The 19,057-nt window shown below is 37.5% G+C and overlaps 1 protein-coding gene across 2 annotated transcripts in view; it reads left to right on the top strand.

Moving 5' to 3' along the window:
• USP42 (ubiquitin specific peptidase 42) overlaps nucleotides 1-19,057 on the top strand; it is a 19,978-nt gene extending 921 nt beyond the window's left edge. The window contains exons 1-17 of one of the 2 annotated variants that reach the window (XM_087730858.1): nucleotides 22-311; nucleotides 2,863-3,100; nucleotides 3,892-4,092; nucleotides 5,535-5,645; nucleotides 5,807-5,909; nucleotides 6,077-6,144; nucleotides 6,300-6,370; nucleotides 6,914-6,996; nucleotides 9,166-9,277; nucleotides 9,681-9,821; nucleotides 10,030-10,130; nucleotides 10,590-10,728; nucleotides 11,414-12,148; nucleotides 12,529-12,617; nucleotides 13,272-14,768; nucleotides 15,253-15,545; nucleotides 18,310-19,057. In XM_087730858.1, coding sequence (XP_087586984.1) covers nucleotides 2,872-3,100; nucleotides 3,892-4,092; nucleotides 5,535-5,645; nucleotides 5,807-5,909; nucleotides 6,077-6,144; nucleotides 6,300-6,370; nucleotides 6,914-6,996; nucleotides 9,166-9,277; nucleotides 9,681-9,821; nucleotides 10,030-10,130; nucleotides 10,590-10,728; nucleotides 11,414-12,148; nucleotides 12,529-12,617; nucleotides 13,272-14,768; nucleotides 15,253-15,545; nucleotides 18,310-18,350 — 4,014 coding nt within the window. In that variant the 5' untranslated portion in view covers nucleotides 22-311; nucleotides 2,863-2,871 and the 3' untranslated portion in view covers nucleotides 18,351-19,057. Of the gene's footprint in view, nucleotides 1-21; nucleotides 312-2,862; nucleotides 3,101-3,891; nucleotides 4,093-5,534; nucleotides 5,646-5,806; nucleotides 5,910-6,076; nucleotides 6,145-6,299; nucleotides 6,371-6,913; nucleotides 6,997-9,165; nucleotides 9,278-9,680; nucleotides 9,822-10,029; nucleotides 10,131-10,589; nucleotides 10,729-11,413; nucleotides 12,149-12,528; nucleotides 12,618-13,271; nucleotides 14,769-15,252; nucleotides 15,546-18,309 lie in introns of those variants that run through there. The other variant, XM_087730857.1, reaches the window with a different exon arrangement.

The following is a 19,057-nucleotide window of genomic DNA, read 5'->3' as shown; positions in this document are numbered from 1 at the left end:
GCGGGGCTGAGGTGCGCGGCGGCCCGGCCGTGTGTGAGTTGGAGGCAGAGGGGCGAGGCGAGGCGAGGCGAAGCGGAGGCTCCCTCGCAGCCGTTTCCCGGCCCCCCTCGCCTGCGCGTCGGGGTCGGTTTTGTTTGGTGTGTGTTCGGGCTCTTGCCGCTCCCGAGCGCGGACATGTTGCGTGCGGGCGTGCTCTGCCTGCCCCTGGAAGCAGCCCTTTATCTCTCGGCGTCAAAACGCGTTGGGGAACCAGAACCCTTCAGAAGGGCAGAGCGGGGGGTGACCGAGTTGGTGCTTCAAGCTTAGCACTGGTAATAAAAGGGCGTTGGAGGCGGACGGTTTAATTTTAAACAGGGACATGATGACGCGTTAAACGACGCAGGGGCGGTTCGGCGCCCGCCGGCACACGCCGCGGCCCGGGATGAGACGCGGCGGCGGGCAGCGGGGCTGCCCCGCGCCGGGGCCGCCGCCGGAGACGCCTGCGCCGAGTGGAGCGCGGCCCGCGGGGCCCCGCGCGCGCGGGAGGCCGTTCCGCACTCGCGTACGTAATGGGCTCCCCGTGACGGGTAAAGTGCTGATGAATTTCGCGTTTCCTGGCTTGGTGGCTGGATGATTTTTTTTAATGAAAGTAAAACTAGTGCGGCGTGTGTGTGTTTGGGGTGTTTCTTACTCTCCTTTTTTTTTATTTTTTTGCTTACGGTAGCGTTGCAGTGTGGAAGCGTCGTTGGTAGTTTAGAGATGGAAACGTGCCTGGTCTTCCTATCTGTGCTATAGTAGTTTTCTATTGCCCCTTATTTCTACCTAGGTATTTTGTGCGTGTGTGTTTTTTTTTTTTTTTACAATCGCTGCTGAAAATGTTTGTTTTGTAATGGGGGAAAGGCATAATCACTACGCCTTGGTTAAACGCAGTTTTGTGAATGGGATCTTGTATAAAATCTTCCTGAGCTGTGATTTATTGTATGCAAAGTGGAGACCAAATATAAATATTTAGGTCCCAAGTCATAACTGATGTGTTTTGTAATGAGACTGCTGAAAAAATCTAAACAATGCTGACGCAAAACTCCAAATGGGAGGAAAGTAACTCTCTTATCTGTTTCACTTTTCAATATCATACTGGGAAAAGTCTGTTACGACATCCACACAGGGAAATAGCGCTCAGTACACGTGACAAGGTTCAGCAGTGGTATAGGAACAGAATCTGTATGCACATTGAACAATGGCAGAGGAAAAGCTATCAGTGTTTATCATTTTTGTACTTCTTTGTCAAAGAGACCTTATGTCCAAATTAAGAATTATATTGACGTAATTTGAAAAACTGGTGGATGATTTATTCATACTAGCATTGATATTTGCTGTTGTATAGTGTGTATCACTCAGTTGTCAAAAATAAATGAAAAAATACTTAAGGCTTAGCTCGTTGGTCAATATAACGCTCAAGCTTTTTTGTGATGATATTCTTCTGTTTGCCTTTCACTGCAGTCTTCATTCTGGTTTTTGCCCCACAAATGTGTTTTAAATATGTTGTTGAAACACTTGCCCTTTCAATTGGAAAAAGGAGATGGCACTGGTATCTGCAGTTTGAAGACGGGATCTTATCTGAAAATCACTGAGCCCAAGAACTGTCATCTTAGTCTTCCAAATGGACAAGGATGCCTCCATTCCTCAGTAAAATGAGAGGGAATTTTCCAGTTTTGTGTATTATCTTCTCAGAAATGGAAAATGTGTATGGAGTGGATTTTAAATTGAAAATTTAAAGGGAAAAAGATCTAATTAAAGGCTTTGCACATAATTTGTCTCTCATGGGACTAGAAGTTCTGTAATTTACTGTGCTTTGTTTAATCTACCTTAAGTTTTATCAATAGCAATCAAGTTGTGCCATAAATCTGAAACTGCTTTACGCTTTGTTCTCTGTTATTTCAGTATAACAAAGCAGCTTATGCTTTAAACTCTCAGTTAAGTTTATAGTTTCCCTAAACTTATAAAGGCCCTATGTGCTGTAGTAAGATAGTAGCAGAAATTTACATATAGAAATTTATAATCGATCATGTAATTATTCAGCAGCTTACTATGCACGCACAATTACACGTGTTTAAAGATAATCAGCATTTTAAAAAGGACTTAGTATCAGTTACTACCTTTGTCCTTGAGGACTGAGGGTTTGTTTTGCTTTCTTTTACATACAGCATTTCCTTTTTATAGCTTACATTCCTCTGTTGTTTTGCCAGGGAAAAATGTACAACTTTACATAAGTAGAACTGAAAAAGATTCTTTTTGGTTCAGCTTTTTGATTGATAGTAAGAGTTGTAAATGTGATAGGTGCAAAATACCACAAGTACTGCTGCCCAAATTGTATCCAAGAAATATTTCTTGGAGGGGCAGAAGAAACCCAGGCGGAAATAAATTTACAAGTGTTTTCTTGCTTCCCTTTCCCAAGATTTCTCAGAGCTATATCCCATCCTCTGTGTCTCAGAGGTGTGTGGTTCCCAGGAGCGAAAAGATGGGTCAAACAGCTCCTCCTGGATCTCAACAGGCCAGCACTTGAATGTACCACTGCTCACAGCTCCTTTTACAAAAAGGTCCTCATAACTGTAATGAACTAAAATCTTGTGAAAGTGTAAGAAATGTCATCAGTTGCCAGCTCTGCAGAAGTTGAAAGTAATATTGATACAGTTTTGGTGGAAAATTCTGCTTTGCGTGTTTAGTTTTGGGTATTTTTTTTTTTTTTTTTAAATCATTCTTATCAGCTATTTAGTTCTTCAGGTTACTTCTCTGAGACTAAATGGCAAGACTTCTCATATTTTTTTCTCTCTGGAATGGTTCTTGACGTTCTTCTGTCAACCAGAACTTTTGCCTCTGTTACAGATATGAACAATGACCATAGTTAACAAGCCAAAATCTTCAAAATCTAAAAAATCATCATCGAGGCGGTCTGACAAATCTAAGAAACCCCGTACTAAAAAAATGACGTCACGCACCGCAAATTTGGGCCGGGTACCACCCGCAGAAGATCCAAACAAAGTCTCTGTGGACAAAGGACCTGGAGGTGCTATTTATTGTAGATCATCTCAAAAATCTAAGCCTTTTGCCCAAAGAGATCTAGGTAAGTGTGTCTTTTGTCCTCCCCCCTTTTTCTTGAAAACAAAACAAAACAAAAGTAGAAAATTCAGTTCTTATTTGTTGTACTGCTATGAAATGAGACTACAACAACTAAAGACTTCAGCGGTAGACTTCAATTTTCTGAATCCCCTAAGGCAACTGAAGTGACTGGTGTTGCAAAACTTAGTTCTATCTAGTTACGATCTATTTATAGCTTAGTTTTGATCTATTTACAGTCAGTTATGGGGAGCTTTTTACAATACACAGACTTATCCGTGTCTTTTCTGTTACACAGAGAAAAGTACATTTTACCATTGCTATTCATGGCTTCCATTATTCACAAGTCTTTGAATGATAATGCTACTCAGGAAGAGATCTGGTATCTATAGGGTTACCGTCTGTGCTAGTTACTTGCTTATTTTTCTGTCTCAGTTCTTATATTAATTACCATATAATTACAAATGTAGGTTTGTGGTTTAAGTTACAATAAGGAAAAAACCAATAACTGAAATAATAATCAGATTAAAGACTATAGATGGAAAGAAACCTGGCAAAGGTTACTAAAATCAGAGTGGTAGTTTGTCTTGCATTAGAAGAATTCAAACAGGTGAATAAACTATTGTCCAAAACAGTGTCCAGCAAGTTTGAGTGGCAGGGTTAAAGCTGTGCATCATATGTTTTTGCGTTTTGGACTATACCTGGTTCTTCTGGGTTGCTCCTGCAGAATGCTGCTTTTTAAAGATACTTTTTAAAACAAAAACAATGCATCTCTCTTAAAATATCATTTTCTTGCAGTTGTTAATGATGGAATTGCCCCGCCACAAAGGATTCTTTTTCCACCTGAGAAAATTTGTATGGATTGGCAACAAACACAAAGCGTTGGAGTTGGACTGCAGAATCTCGGCAACACATGTTTCCTTAATTCTACCCTGCAATGTTTGACCTACACACCTCCTCTCGCCAATTACATGCTTTCTCTTGAACACACCCAATCATGTGAGTACTGTCTAACATTATTATGGATCTGTTGGACAGCCCTGAAGGTGAAAGAACAACAGTGATTCTGTGAAGAAAACTCTTAGTTGTCCTATTTTGTCTGTAGAAGCTGGCTTTGAACATGACCTTAAAGATCTTTTCCAACCTAAATCATAGAATCATAGAATGCTTTGGGATGGAAGGGACCTTTAAAGGTCATCTAGTCCATCCCCCCTGCAATGGGCAGGGGTATCTTCAACTAGATCAGGTTGCTCAGAGCTCCATCCAGCCTGGCCTTGAATGCTTCCAAGGATGGGGCACCTACCACCTCTCTGGGCAGCCCATTCCATTGTTTCACCAATAAATAATTCTGTGATTCTATGATTACTTTTACAGGAGGCTCAGAATAGCACATAAAGTGCATTTGTTCATTTGATGCACTATGGTAAAACTTCAAAAAAAGATCATTTCTTGCTTCATGTGAAAATGAAGTGCATTGTAAAGTAAGGCATTTGCTGAACATTTGGCTTTTGGGTTTCCTGCTGCTAGAAAGGTGATAAAATTTAGGATGTTGGTGTTGTAGATCTTTAGTCTTTGCAGCCTAGATACTGTAATGCACTAATACTGTGATAAATGTGTTCACTGTTGACTCATTAAAAAAAAAAACAAACCAAACAAAACCAAAACCTAGAAAGCACTACAAGCTAGTGTCTTTCAAGCTTAAATAGAAATTTGTGTGGGACTATTAAAATTTAGACTGATTTTATTCTACATAAAATTTTCTGTTTTTTAAACCCTTGAATTTGTGTTCTTTGAATTTTGATTTTATACTTGAATTTATTTAAGCCTAGGAGCCTCTTTTCATATCCATACATGTGTATTTTTACAAAGGTACCTGTATGCTTTCTAGTCTGGTATCTTAGTATTTATTCCTAGAAGTTTAACTGTGTTTTCTTACCATATATAAAAATCATTTCAGTTAAGAATCTCATTGAAAAAAGGAGGGCAGAAATAGTAATACGTACATTACTTTAATCTTTCCTTTCTCCCAGAGGATTCTTAGGTGAGCTACATGACACAGAGCTAACAGCAGTGTGTTGAAAATAACACACATTCTCTCCTAGTGCTGTATCATCAATGTCAATATTGTTTTCTCATATATTCTGCAGTCTGTGGAGTTCACATTACTGTCAGCCTGCAAAAAAAATGACATTGCAATAGTTACTTAGATTTCTCATCAGAAAATGCACTTTAATACAGACTCAATGGCCATTTTTATTCTATACAGTTCTGCGTAATAAAATGTCACAAAACTGTTGGGATATTGACATCTTAGGAGAAGAGAATATAGCATGGAGAGTGGACATTGTACCTATAACTTAAAGATATTTTTTTTTTGTTAGTTTTTTTTGTAGCAATGTATATTTGACTGGACTGGGATGCTTTCTTCTTTCACTCTTCAGGTCATGAAGAAGGCTTCTGTATGATGTGCACAATGGAAACTCACATAAACCAGGTCCTGTGTTGCTCTAATAATGCCATCAAACCTACATCTGTTATTAATGGCCTTAAAAGTAAGTCATTTCAGATGGTTTTATTTTATAATATTTTTTAATTTTTCAAAGAATTATTTGATGCATGTAAATTATTTTGATACTTTAAAGAAGAGAGATTTTAGAAATAGGACTTTTCTTTCATTTTATGAGATAAATATAATAACCCTCTTATTTATTAGGAATAGGAAAACATTTCCATTTTGGCAGTCAAGAGGACGCACATGAATTCTTATGCTTCACTGTTGATGCTTTGCAGAAAGCTTGCTTAAATGGAAGCACCAAGTAAGTATAAACAAATTAACTTTTAAATATTCTTTAGCTCCTCTTACTCCTTTATTTACTATCACAAATGAAAATCTATATCCTTGGTTTTCATAAAAAGAAAAACTGTTTGAAGAGTTAACTCTGTGCCTTAAATCTTCTGAGGTCTGATTATAATTTATTTCCAGATTGGACAGATCTTCTCAAGCCACCACACTTATTTATCAAATATTTGGAGGATATCTAAGATCCCGAGGTACTTTTTAAAAATCTTACTGTCCTTCAAACTGGTCTCTGTCTTTTTGTCTGTAAAGGAGTTTGTAGTTTGACTAAAGTAATATGTATTAATAATTTAAATTTGCACAGTTAGTCTCCTTCACGTATTGTTAAGCATTTGTATTTTGATTCCAGTAAAGTGCTTGAACTGCAAAGCAGTTTCGGATACATATGAGCCATTCCTTGACATTACTTTGGATATAAAGGTAAGATGTTTTGTGAATATCGGTTGAGATGCGTAAAGACTTGAAGAGCTGTCTAAAATAAACTCATTTTACTTGAAAACATATACTGTTAAAACAAAAGAACTTGGTGGTGGATGGGAGTGGATTGGTCTTTGTTATTCTGTGGAAGCCATGTAAATGGTCTCCATGTTTTGCATTGGATTTAAGCTGGAAAAATAATAATAATATCTACACAAACAACGATACTGTCATACTTTTCAATTATTCTACTTCAATATACATCTATTGTTGGACTGATGGGTTTGATTGTTCTCATTATTGATGCCAAAGCGTACCACAGATGCTGTCTGTGGTATTGCAAAATTTATTTATTTCGAAGTACAAGCATTTTCAAATGAGAGAAATGCTCAGCATACTCTGTGTCTGCCTCCTTCTTCACAGTGTTTGCTGGTTCACAGTAGGTCACTTAAGTATGAACTAGCAAGATTCTCTTGTAAACTGCTAGCAAGTGTTTGAAATTTTGGATTTCCAGTGACTTAGTGCTCTACTTTCTTACTCATCCAGGCAGTTACATCTGTCACCAGAGCTCTAGAACAATTTGTGAAACCGGAACAACTGGACGGTGAAAATAGCTATAAGTGTAGCAAGTAAGATTATTACTAATTACATCTTAATACAAGATACACGTTGAATGTATTGCATGACTTAGAGCGTAAGTTATCTTTTGACTTCGTTTAGAAATAAGATAATGAGACACAGCTCTCTGTTGTTCTTTCATTTAGTTTTGGTTTTACAGCTAATACACTGAACTAATTTAAAGCTTGGAAAAGAATACATTTGTTTCTGAGAGTAATTTTTGTGTTTCCGTTTGAATATTTGGAAATATAATATTATAAGAATTGTGGCCATTAGCTCACATGAGACTTCTGTTCCTAGTATTGTCTACACTGTGGGTTGTCAGCCTTCCTAAGTGTGAAGTTGCACACTGAAATATTCATATGGCCAGAAGTTAAAAGGCGTGTCCAATAAGTAGTGGTGAGCTGAAGCACAGAGCTATGGACAGCGATGTGGGGTGGGAGCTTCCCTTCAGGAAGGTCTCAGTGAATGTGAACAGACTCAGTGATAATTAAAATTAGCAACCTCTGCTGGCTCATTAAACGATGTCTTGCACAGTTCTTGAATTGAAAAAACCTGTTGTCCAAAATGAGCCACCCTAAACTTAACCTACGTTTAGTGAAAGCATATGGAGTTAAGATGTCCTATATGCTGATCAGTATGTAAAACGTTTCTACGTATGTGAGAGCATTGAACATTTGTATAAGATATTTTGGCAAAACAAGTTGTTATTCAAACAGAAACTCAGAAAAGCAAAGACTGTCTGACTTGGTTCTGTAACATTCCTGTCTGATCCTTCCAAAGGAAAAATGCAGTGCCTGCTTTTTGTTGTTGGAAAATTGTAAGTTAATTAGTACATGTGAATGCAGATGTTGAATAAAGAGCATCCAATAGGCTATTACAACAATTTAACCCCAGGTTCATTTTAGTCTGTGGACGTAACAAGCAACACGTAACGTATGAAGAATTCTCATAGTTTACAGATTACGGCTGAGAAAGAGTAAGAAAACGGCAATAAGCACCTCGCATCTGAATTGCACAACCCTTCCTTAGTGTGGGGTGTGATCAGTTTAGTCACACATAAAACCAGAAGTTTCAGTCTTTTTGTCAGTTTCAAAAGAAAGATTTAGCATATGTACAGTATCTTTTCCACTACTGGTAAACTATTCTATTACTTTTAAGTTTTTCCTAATTGATGTTCTCCTTTTCTTTTCTGCCATGAATTTTCCTAATAAAGATTACTGCATCAAAACTTTGTATCTAATTACAAGTTTCATAGAATTTTATGAAACACTTTTTTTGCTTATTCTCTGTGGGTCTCTTTTTTGTTCATAGGCATTCTCCATCAGTTTGGAATTCTCTGCCTTGTATTTTGACATCAGAATTTGAAAGGACACTATTTAATTCTTTCTATTTGTTAACAACAGTATTTTTCTTGATGATGTAAACTGACATGTTGCAGTCTTTCTCTGTGCTAGGGGTTGAATTTCACAGCTTACTCTGCCGGTCCTATCTTTGAGTGCGCAATGCAACAAACTTTAAATTAACAATTTTGTTTCAAAGGACTGCAGGTGGTTTCAGTGTCTTTCCAGGCAACCTCAGTACATGAAGAGTTATTGCTGTCCAATGTCTCCCTCCTGCAGAATGACTGTTTCCTTCCATTGTATTTTTTACATTGCTATATGATCCATTTTAGAAATTGTTTGCAGTTTCTAGTCCTGAGGACCAAAACTCGCTTGTTCCACTTTTAATATTTGCATTCCAGCAGAAAGCTGAAAGAACGTATCCAGGACATGTGTCCAAAATAGCCACTTTGGTATAACAAGAAATGGTACCTTGCCTTACGTTCTGGTGATGTGCTCTAGTGAGAGATTCCTGGTCCTGCTTTGTGCTGAGTTGTTGGGAAGCCTTACCTTTTTGGTATAACAAAGATACATGTTCAGACACTTGTTTGGCTATCAAAAGATAATGTTCTAAATCCTTTATTCTTTGTTCTGTAGAGCTGTCCTCTTATATCCTGCTATCTTCTCTCTATTAACAAACCTGAAATGCAGTGTATGGATTTATGAAAAGAAAAAACGTATTATGCAAGTAAATATCATTCAAATAGCATAAGCATGTGTGAGAGATGAAAACTTGTTTGACTTTTTTGGGGGGGGGAAGAATATGCTGTTAAACATTGGTCTGTGCTTGTTTTTAAGGTGTAAAAAGATGGTCCCTGCGTCCAAGAGGTATACGATACATCGTTCTTCCAACGTTCTCACAATATCACTGAAAAGATTTGCAAATTTTACAGGTGGAAAGATCAACAAGGTATATTTACAGCTGTAATGCAACTTTATCTTCTTGGAATGGCAGATAACCCAAAGATGAATACTCATTTAAAAGTTGTTAACGTTTGCAGGCAATAACTATAGACTAATAACTAAAGTCTAAGAAAAGTCGATACAACAACTATGGCTTCTTCTTTCTTGTTTAATAACAATAAAGTTCCTGTGTGACCATAAGAATATAACTAACTCTTAAAGAGCTAATTCTGTAGAAAGCAGTTCTCTGCAACTTGGATTATTAAATGTTGTTTATGAGAATAGGTATTTTTAAATTAATCAAAAAATATATTCATATAATCCTAGTCTGTGTTTTTAGAAGTGTTTTTCTCAGGCTATTCCATAAAGTATTTAAGGATAATTTTTTAATCTTCTTGGTCTGTGTTTAGGATGTAAAATATCCTGAATATTTGGATCTTCGAGCATATATGTCCCAATCAATTGGAGAACCACTCATCTATGCTTTATATGCAGTTCTTGTACATAGTGGTTTCAACTGTAACGCAGGACACTATCTCTGCTTCATAAAGGTAGATATCAGCTTGGTTTCTAACAGGGTAAAATCTGTGCTGACAAAGAAATTAAAATGTTACTGGTAACCACTGGTTTTAGGGGAAAAGGTTGCGTTATATGTTTTGTTTGATTTGTTTTGGTATGTTTTGTTCTGTAGTGGTCTATCTGTGATGTCATTTGGAAAACATGCAATTTATCTAGCGATATCATTGTCTTTGTTTGCAGGCCGGTAATGGACTTTGGTATCGAATGAATGATGCCTCAGTAGACCTTTCTGATATCAAAACAGTTCTCAATCAGCAAGCTTATGTACTTTTTTATATCAGGTAATAACAAATACTGAATGTGTTCAGAATATATTTGCTTTCCTGTTATTAATATTTTTCTTCTTTTCAAGTGTTTTTCTTTCTGTCCTAGAAGAAGATTACTATTTGTATAATTCAGTTCTGTCTAACCTGAAATTCCCCATATCATTTATTACCTTTCATTGCTTGGCCTTAAACTGCTGCACTTGGGTACGTTGCTATGTGTCTGCTCTCTGTAGCCAGCTAATTTAGAAAAGAGAAATTAAGGCCATAGATGGTGTAAGGATGAGTTATTGCTCTGAAAAGGACGGTCATTGTAGGAAGAACATTATCTAATTTTCAGTTTGTTGTCTTGGTTAAGTCTTCTGTATATGTCTTCTGTGTCATCTAAACTGTTCCTATAAAATTGTAGGATGGGGTTTAATCCAAGAATAGGCTGAAAGAAAAACTCTAAACTAAGATCACTGCTTTTTTCCCAAGGCGCTATGATTTGACACTCGGAGAACGTGCTTTTTACTTACCAGCACCGTCTTATCCCCGTTCATTCCTTGGTCAGCGGGGGGCTAATAGTAAGCAGGCTGGATTTATGGGACCACGACTTCCTCCTCATATGATTAAGGTAATCTGAGGGGGGCAGATAATGGCATGAAACGGATAGTGGTTTTTAGTTTTGGTGTGGGTTTTTTTTCTTGTTTTTTAGCATCCGAGTTTTATTTTCCCTCCCAGACTGCAGCTTTCTTCACAGCCCTCATGCCTCAGCCAGAATTATTCAAACAGCGGCTAATCCTAAATTGTGCAGCCGTGCTACTTCATTACTTTATACTTCTAACTCAGCTTTCTAAAGCACTGAGAACTACGCTCTTGAGGCAATTTAAATAGTCTATTAATGCTTAAATAATTAAAAAATATATATATTCCCCCTCCCTGCCCCCATCAGTGTCACTTTATCTGAGACAGTGAAAACAAATTGTCTTGCTCCTGAGTACCAGAACAATTATTTCAGTGTTTTCAGGGAACGTTTAAAGGGGAAAATAAATATATATGGGAATAGCTTTAGTCAGCGTTAAGTTGTTGGAGTGGGTTTCGGAAATGATGCTCATTTGATGCCAATATGCAGTAAACCAAAAACAGGAATTCAACACACTTGTTGGACTTATATTTGTATTTGAAGGGGGGGCTGTTTTTTCTTCTTAGGTGTTGAGGCAATTTGTAGAAATATTTAGTAGGAGCATTTCATGTTTTAAAACTTTAAATGCTGTGTGTTTGCACATATCCCTCTTGCAATCTCTTCTTTTTAAATACAGAATTCAAGTCGTTTAAATGGAAATGGACCCGTAAAAGAGGATCCAAATACCGTTGGTGTCACCCTAAAAAGGCCGTCTTCAGCTCCGCCAACAGCTTGTGTTCAAAACTGGGCAATTACCAGGCCTTCAATTACTGATCCATCAAAAAACCAGAAGATCACTATCAGTATTCATAACAAATTGCCTGCACGTCAGACCGTGTCGCAACCTGACTGTCTTAGCAGTGCTGCGGAGGATGAGGATCTAAGCAAGCCTGTCCCTTCATCCACAATTACAAATTCTTCTGCAGCAGAGTCTACCTCAAATGCATCTACAATGTCAGTTGCTACTAATGTTTCCAAACAGGAAGTTCCCGATGAAATTTTTGTTGAGCCAGCAGTGAATGGAAATCCTAAGCTCAGCTCTGATAACGCAGTCCCTTACGGTGCAGAATCTTCAGGAAAATCTGAGGAGTCGAAGGGCTTGTTTAAAAGGAATTGCAACATAATATCTTCTAACGGAATTTTGATTGGAAAGGTGGTCCGTACATTGCAGAATTCCCATTCTTCCTGTCAGAATGCTGAAGAAGAAAGATCCCAGCATGAGCTGCCAAAAAATGATTCACTAAATGGTGCTATTAGTTTAGATAACGAATCTAAAGAAAATGGACTGAAACTTGATGATTCCACTTGCCAAGTCCAACCTGTTAAACCTTCTGAGATTTTCTTTTCTAAAACAAATGGACTGCTTGAAACAGTGAGTTATGTTTGTTCCATCTAGAATTTCCCACCTATGATGTATTCAGTATTCAGGAGCATTATAATGTTCCTAATTCATGTGAAATACCGAGAAAAGACACAGCACAAATTTCATTATAACGCTTTGTGCTATTATCCCATTAGAATTTGCAGAGCTGAGCTGACATATGAGAACATGTCAACTTAAGAGCAATTCAGCTGAGATAATACTTCAAAAGTTTCATAAATATATTTGGGGGGATGCGTGGGGTGATGTGTAAAATGGGGATAGCGCATATAACTCAAAGTGATCTTGTTTAACATCTAATGTAGAAATTTTGCAGTTTTCTACTAAAGATAGTATTTTTTCTGTCTGTTAACTTTCCGTTTTAATTGTAGATGCCTCTAGCTTTGTCACCGGTTCCTCAAGAAATAATCTTAGAATCTCTCACATACAGCCAGTTAAACAGCTTGTCAGAGGAAATAAGGTAAAACGAGTACACTCTGATTGAAACAAGATTTCATACAAGTTTATCATTGTTTTACCTGTCTATTAATGCTATTTAATAGAAAGATTGAAATCTCTACAGAGAAGTCCACACTGTACATCTCGAGTTGCAAACATCAGCACTGGGTGTGTATTATTCTGATATTAAATACAGGTGGATGCCTCTTGGCAAACTTTCGTTTCTTCATAGAATGTTTTTCCATTTTTTTCCATTGTCTGGAATACTTTTTCTATTCCTCTCCCTTTTTTTCCATCCTAGGATGTGTGAATGTAAATTCCCACCATCTGCTGTCCCATTTGGGAGAAAGAAAAATCCATGTGTTTACTTTTTTCTAGTTGGGGGGAGAGCAAATACAGTGGTTTTGGCTATTGACGTGATTCAGAGAAGCAAGTGAAGGGAGACAGATGTGTTGGGTGTGGTTTTTTTTTTTTTTAAATGCAATGCTTGTAGAATCAAGAGAAAAAACATACCTTCTCTGGGAGCTGAGGAAGGTGTAAGAACAGGTTTCTAAAGGGAATGTCTTTCAGAGTTTTCCCGTAGCCACCAATTTTGTTACTTAAGGGGATTTTACTCCCAACATTCATCTTTTGAATGGACTTTTTCAAGTGAAACCCATGTTTTTATTTTGTGCAGTGTCCCCGGACCTCAGAAATCTTCTGAGAATGATGCTCTTATGGAAACTGTAGTGATGGAAGCCCTGTTTGCCTATGAAGAATCCAGGAAGGTTCCTTCCAACTTTAGCTGTGAGGTTGAGAATCTTTTTACTCAATCAGATTCTGAAACCATTTCAACCAAAGAAGAAGTTGCTGAAAGTATTATAACAAAAGCTGATAATGCACATCCCAATATCAATGGTCAGCACAAGGTCAGGAAAAAATCCTTGGATGCTGAAGATGAATTCCTTGGGCAGCGTGAGTCTGAAGACAGTAGAGACAAAGACAAACCAAGAAGATCAAAAGAACCTGAACTCATTTCAAAAGAAAATCCTTTGTACATCAAAGTGTCTCCTGAGAGTGAAGAGGAATTAGGGCAAACTTCCTCTATAAAGTCTGACATTGAATGTAGTTCTAAAAAGCTTGCATCTCTAGATATTACGGATAAATGCCAAGATGCAAAGGACATTTCTAATAACTATGTAGAGGTACCACCTGTTAATGACTCTTCTATTACGAAGCTGGATAAAGTTTTGGAGAGTCAGTTTTCTAGGGAAAACGAGGGACTGAGTAATAAAAAATGTGAAGAAGATAAACATAGGAAAAAATATAAGAAAAAAATATATGACTCTAAAAAAACTGACAAAGAGCACTACCGAAAGAAGAGAGAAAACTCAGACACTGAAGAGAGGGAGAAGGAGAAGCAAACCAGAAGCAAACCAGATGATCATTCCCACAAGAGGAGGTGCTCTCGCAGTGTGGAAACAAATAAGCAAAATCGTCATAAGCAGGAATATTGCAGTGAAAGCAAGTACAGATCTTCCCATAATGAAAGAAACAGTCCAAATAATGGCAAGAGCTCAGGAAAATATTCTCGTTACAGATCCCGAAGCAGAGAAAGAACAGAACAAGACAGGAATAGGTATTATCATTCCAAAGGAGACAGAACTTGGAGCAGAGAAAGATACTATCAAGATGAACCACGGAGATGGGAAAAATGCAGATACTACAATGATTATTATTCCTCTCACGGAACAAGAGATGGGAGAGAGAGAAAGTCCTCTCATTGCGATAAAGACTTTGACAAATCAAGTCAGGCTTACAACAGCAGGTCACATAAGGATTATCACTGCAAAAGCAGGTGGCCTCACAACGCACTCTCTAGAGAGGAAGATGTACATCACTTTAGCAGCCACAGAGCAAACTTGCATCATTGTTCAGTACCTCAGCAGCAATCTGAAAAATACTCTCGTGAAAGGCATGCACTACCACCTGTGTCAGCTCATTCAAATTTTGAGGACTCTTCCCGGGAAAATGAAAAACTAAGAAATGGCAAAAGAAAATACACCCACGCAGAAGGAAGCGGAAGCGAAATAGAAAAGAAATGCCGAAAGATAGGTGACCAAAGACTGAAAAAATATAAGAAGGTCAAGAAGAAAAAGAAGTCCAAAGATAAACATCGAGAGAAGGATTACAAGTAAGCAAGGATTCCAGCATAATCAGCAATTTTTTCCTCATTCTTTTCTGGGTGTTTCTCATGTCTGCCTCTTTTTCATTGTTTCTAAGTTGTTTATATAGCATAATCTGGCTGGGGATCATGTCATTAGGTTGGTCAAGTGAAGATAGGAAAGATATTGCTGAATTGTGTTAGAACACTAGATCTGGACCGCGTAGTTAGAATCACATCTGCTCACCGTTCTTGATTAGGTTACAATTTTTTTTTTTAATTCCACATATTCCACAACTAGCCACTGTTAATGATTTGTGTACAAACCAGAACCTATTGCCCTTCAATCTGAGGGCTTAAGTTTGCTGCATCTAAAGTAAGTTAGACGTGCAGAAATTACCACAAAATAGCTGACACGCTGCAAGTCATCACCTGTGGTAAAATAAATAACGCTTCATATATGCATCAAGTGCCACATCTGTTTTTCTATTTTTAACTTGCATGTTTCCTTCAGACTTTATGATTTGGATTTCTCTGTGCTCCGCTTTGACAATGACAATCGCAAACGTAAGAAAAAGAAGAAAAAGAAGAAACACATCAGGAAACTGAAAGGCTTCTTGGAATATTTAGATCCTCGTTTCCAGAAGAAAACACGGGAGAAGAAGGAAGAATCCTGTCCTCCAGGCGGCTATTTAAGTGAGCAATACAGAAACCAGGGCAGTAAACAACCCTACAAGGAAGGGAAGCCTTCTGGTGCAGGTGAAAGCAAGAAATACAGCTCCATCACATCCAATGAGTATGTTAAAGGTAAGGGGCCACAGGATGTTTGCAGGACTCCTTTTTTTTCACATCGACACAGTTATTTAAAACAATCTTTAAATGCTTGTGTGATGAAATCTCTGCTTTATATCACAGCTTCTGAACCATCTGCATTAATAAAAAAAAAATTGATAGGCTTCCCCCCCCCACTTTTAAAATGACTGCTAGGAAAGAAAGTCTGAAATAAAACTGTGAAGGGGTTGAAGGGCAAGTAATTTTCATTTGATCTGATGGTTAAGTGGCGAACAAGTGGAAGAGATGCAAGATGCCTTACTAAATTCAGTCCAGCTAACTAGGAAATAAAACCTTGGGCAGCTCTATCTTGAAGAAGAATCTAGAAGGTAGACAGGAGCTTCAGTAGTCAAGATGGAAGATGATGACATGAGACTTTCAGGCTAGTAATATTGTAGTGAAACACCATCTTCCTAAAACAGACTGCCAGAATAATCTATTTAAATAAAATGCTATGTTAAGCTATTTCATAACATAGAAACAGTGCTGAGTGCTTATTCAGAGTAACATAAGTTGGTGACAGTACTGAAATACTGTTGTTTCAGATGTAGATCTGCCTTCTCCTAAGCACACTGAATTCACAGTTGTTAACCCTCCAGAGGATGCTTCACAATTTAACACCTGGAGAGTATGTTAAATTCCTGCTATTGTTTTATTTACTTGTGTTTTTTTCTGGTAGTATAGGCTTGAAAATACTGAGAAGTGGGCTGATGAAACAGCTCTCTCCCAGTTTTTAATATTAAAAAAAGTCAGTTTGGTGCTTCTTATCGAAAACTAAATACAAACTTGAGTGGCCTGACTGAGTTTACACTGAACTCTCTGCTGTTGGTTGTCATAGTCCTGACTGGGGCTCTCAGTAGATAATACGGTTTAAATTAATTAGCTCTAGAATTATGCAATGAAGAAGATTGCACACTGCAACAAATTCAACATCTAACATCAAATTTGACAACATTTCCCATGAAATGTTTCTGAACAGAAGTGTTTATTATAAAAATAAAACCTTCTTAAATGCCCACTATCTGACATAAAGCCAGTCCCAGTTACTCAGGTATTTTAATAAACAAACACCCCCCCCAACCATCTATTTTACTCTTGTAGGTAACTGAAGTAATCCCTGAAGAAGACAGCTCACTATCCAAAAGCAAGTTTTATTTTTAAATTTTCTACATTTTATACCTACCCACAATTTAAGAATTGTGTTAATAGTCAGTGACAATCCTGTTCATTAATAGCCCAGTGTTGAAGATGTCATTCTGGCATAGAAAATAGAAGAATTTGTCTTCTTGCATTACAGCTGAATGCATTTCACAATTTGAGGAAGTTTAATATTGGAAGATATTTTAATTTGCAGAAATTCCTTGTGGTTTCCACGTTGAAATAAGATTGCCACATGTGGTCAGTAGATTCTTGCACTGAAAAGTTTGCTTAGGGCAAAGCAGAACTGCGTTTGTGGAAAAACGACGATTGTATTTTAGGACGTAGACAACCAAAAGTTTTATTCTGAAAATATAGCATGGAGGGAAAGCTGATTGCTCACACATTCTTCTTGTAAAATTTTACATTATATTTATCTCTTTAACAAGGTAAATTTAAGAAGGAGGACTGAATTGAGGTCTTTCAAATACTATTGTTCTAAAAATAGACTTTTTTTATGATACTAATGTCAAAATAATCCTGATTGCACTAGAAGCGTCTCTGTTTAGCTGATAAATCGGGAACCAAACAGAACAAAATGCATCTGTTCTAATACTCATTTAGCTTTAGTGAATTCTCCGGCCAGCAGATGGCAAACTCGTTTTTTTCTAAACCAGCCAAAAGTATAGTAAGAAAGTAAATGTTTTGCATCTCATTACACAAGTCAAGGGCACTCTGATTGCTGAGCTATGTAGGTGAAAGAGATGTTCATTGATAAATACGACAACAGTACCCCGCTTTGATACTCTGCTTGCAACACAAGTGGGGTGTGAGGGCTGTGAAAAGTGATTTTTTTAAAGTCTTGAGAATGTTAGTATTTCATCGTCTATGGATGTTAATTAGCTTCATCTTGTGGAAGGTCAATCTTTTTTAAAAAAATGGGTGGCGGTTGGGATTTTCTGAATGATGGAATTGAATCTCAAAAAAGGCCACTTCGGCAGTGTGCTTTTAGAGAGTATTGAAGCTCTCGGACAAGCTAGGGACAGACTAGGAGCGACTGAGAAGGAATTGTTAGGTTGTGCCTTTTCACCAGGCCTCGTGTTACTTCGAACAATGAATAAGGATGAAAAGGGCTAGTGATAACTTGTGGTTTAAGAAAAATCCAGATAGGATGGGAGAAGGAGCAGCTTTAAAGCAGTTCATTTCCTACATTCCTACATGTACTCTCCAGCAAGTTTCTGAAGGCTTCTGTTGTTGCGGCAAGATTTGGTCAGCTTGACCGCAAGATTGTTAGTAAAACAAGGATGCTGTCTAGGCAAAACTTCAACTCAACTTAATTTACCTAAGGTCTACTGTTTGCTGTTACAGCAGGTAGGCTTTGTCCTAATACTCTGTACAGTTCACCAATCTTAGCACGGAACCGAAGTGCAGACAGTTCAAATGTGAGGAAGCCACCTTCTCGAGGCAGTTGGACCCTGTAGTCACAGAGCAGATGGAGCTGTGTGCGGGTTTGAGACTTCTCTTTCAGAAATCAAACCACCGAGACACAGTTTTATGTTGAATGTCACGACAGGGAGTGACATTGCTTCCTTTTGTCTTTCAGATGCGGAGCTTACTGATGGAAGCCTTCAATACTCAAACTAAACCTACCATCAAAACCAACAACTTCTTACCCTCAAACCCGGCATTACCAATATTGACCATCAAACCCAACATTACCAATATTGACCATCAAAACTTAAAATTTATTATCAAAACAATTACCATCAAGACAAAATCCAGTCATAAGTGGTGCTTAACATTTCTGTACAGAATTTTACCATGAAAGAACTTTTTTTTAGTTTTTAACTTGAGACTTTCTTTTTTAAAATATACTTCTAATCCAAAAGGGTGGAAACTTTTTACAACTGCTGAACATTGTAAATTACCACATAAATATCTCACCGATGTGAGATAATGCCCTGGAATAGACCATCTCAAATGCTGCTTAATTACAGACTCAGGTTGACTTTATGTTATTCATGTAATGTTACTCCAAGTTAGACATCTGGTGCAAGAGCGACCAGGAATTATAAAAATTGCAACTGACAGTCTGTATATTTAATTTAAAGACTTATTTAAAATTCCACAAGCTCTCAAATAACTAGAGTTTGCAAGAGCTGCATCTTTTTTCTGTGATGTCTGACACTAGAAACTAATTTACTTCACATTTGAGTTATATTCAAGATCTGAAGAAAATCTTCTGGTTTTCAACATTGTGAAACAATGAATATGCAGTTCTGAATGTATCTCTCAAGACTATTTGTATACTCTTCCATATGTTTTTATTACATTTTCTTAATATACTGTCA

This window comes from Nipponia nippon, unplaced genomic scaffold, assembly GCF_047370975.1.
Source record: "Nipponia nippon isolate SJK-2023a ecotype South Korea unplaced genomic scaffold, ASM4737097v1 scaffold_5, whole genome shotgun sequence".
NCBI lineage: Eukaryota > Metazoa > Chordata > Aves > Pelecaniformes > Threskiornithidae > Nipponia > Nipponia nippon.
The sequence above is the reverse complement of the archived record's forward strand: the minus strand, read 5'-3'. Positions and strand labels throughout refer to the sequence as shown.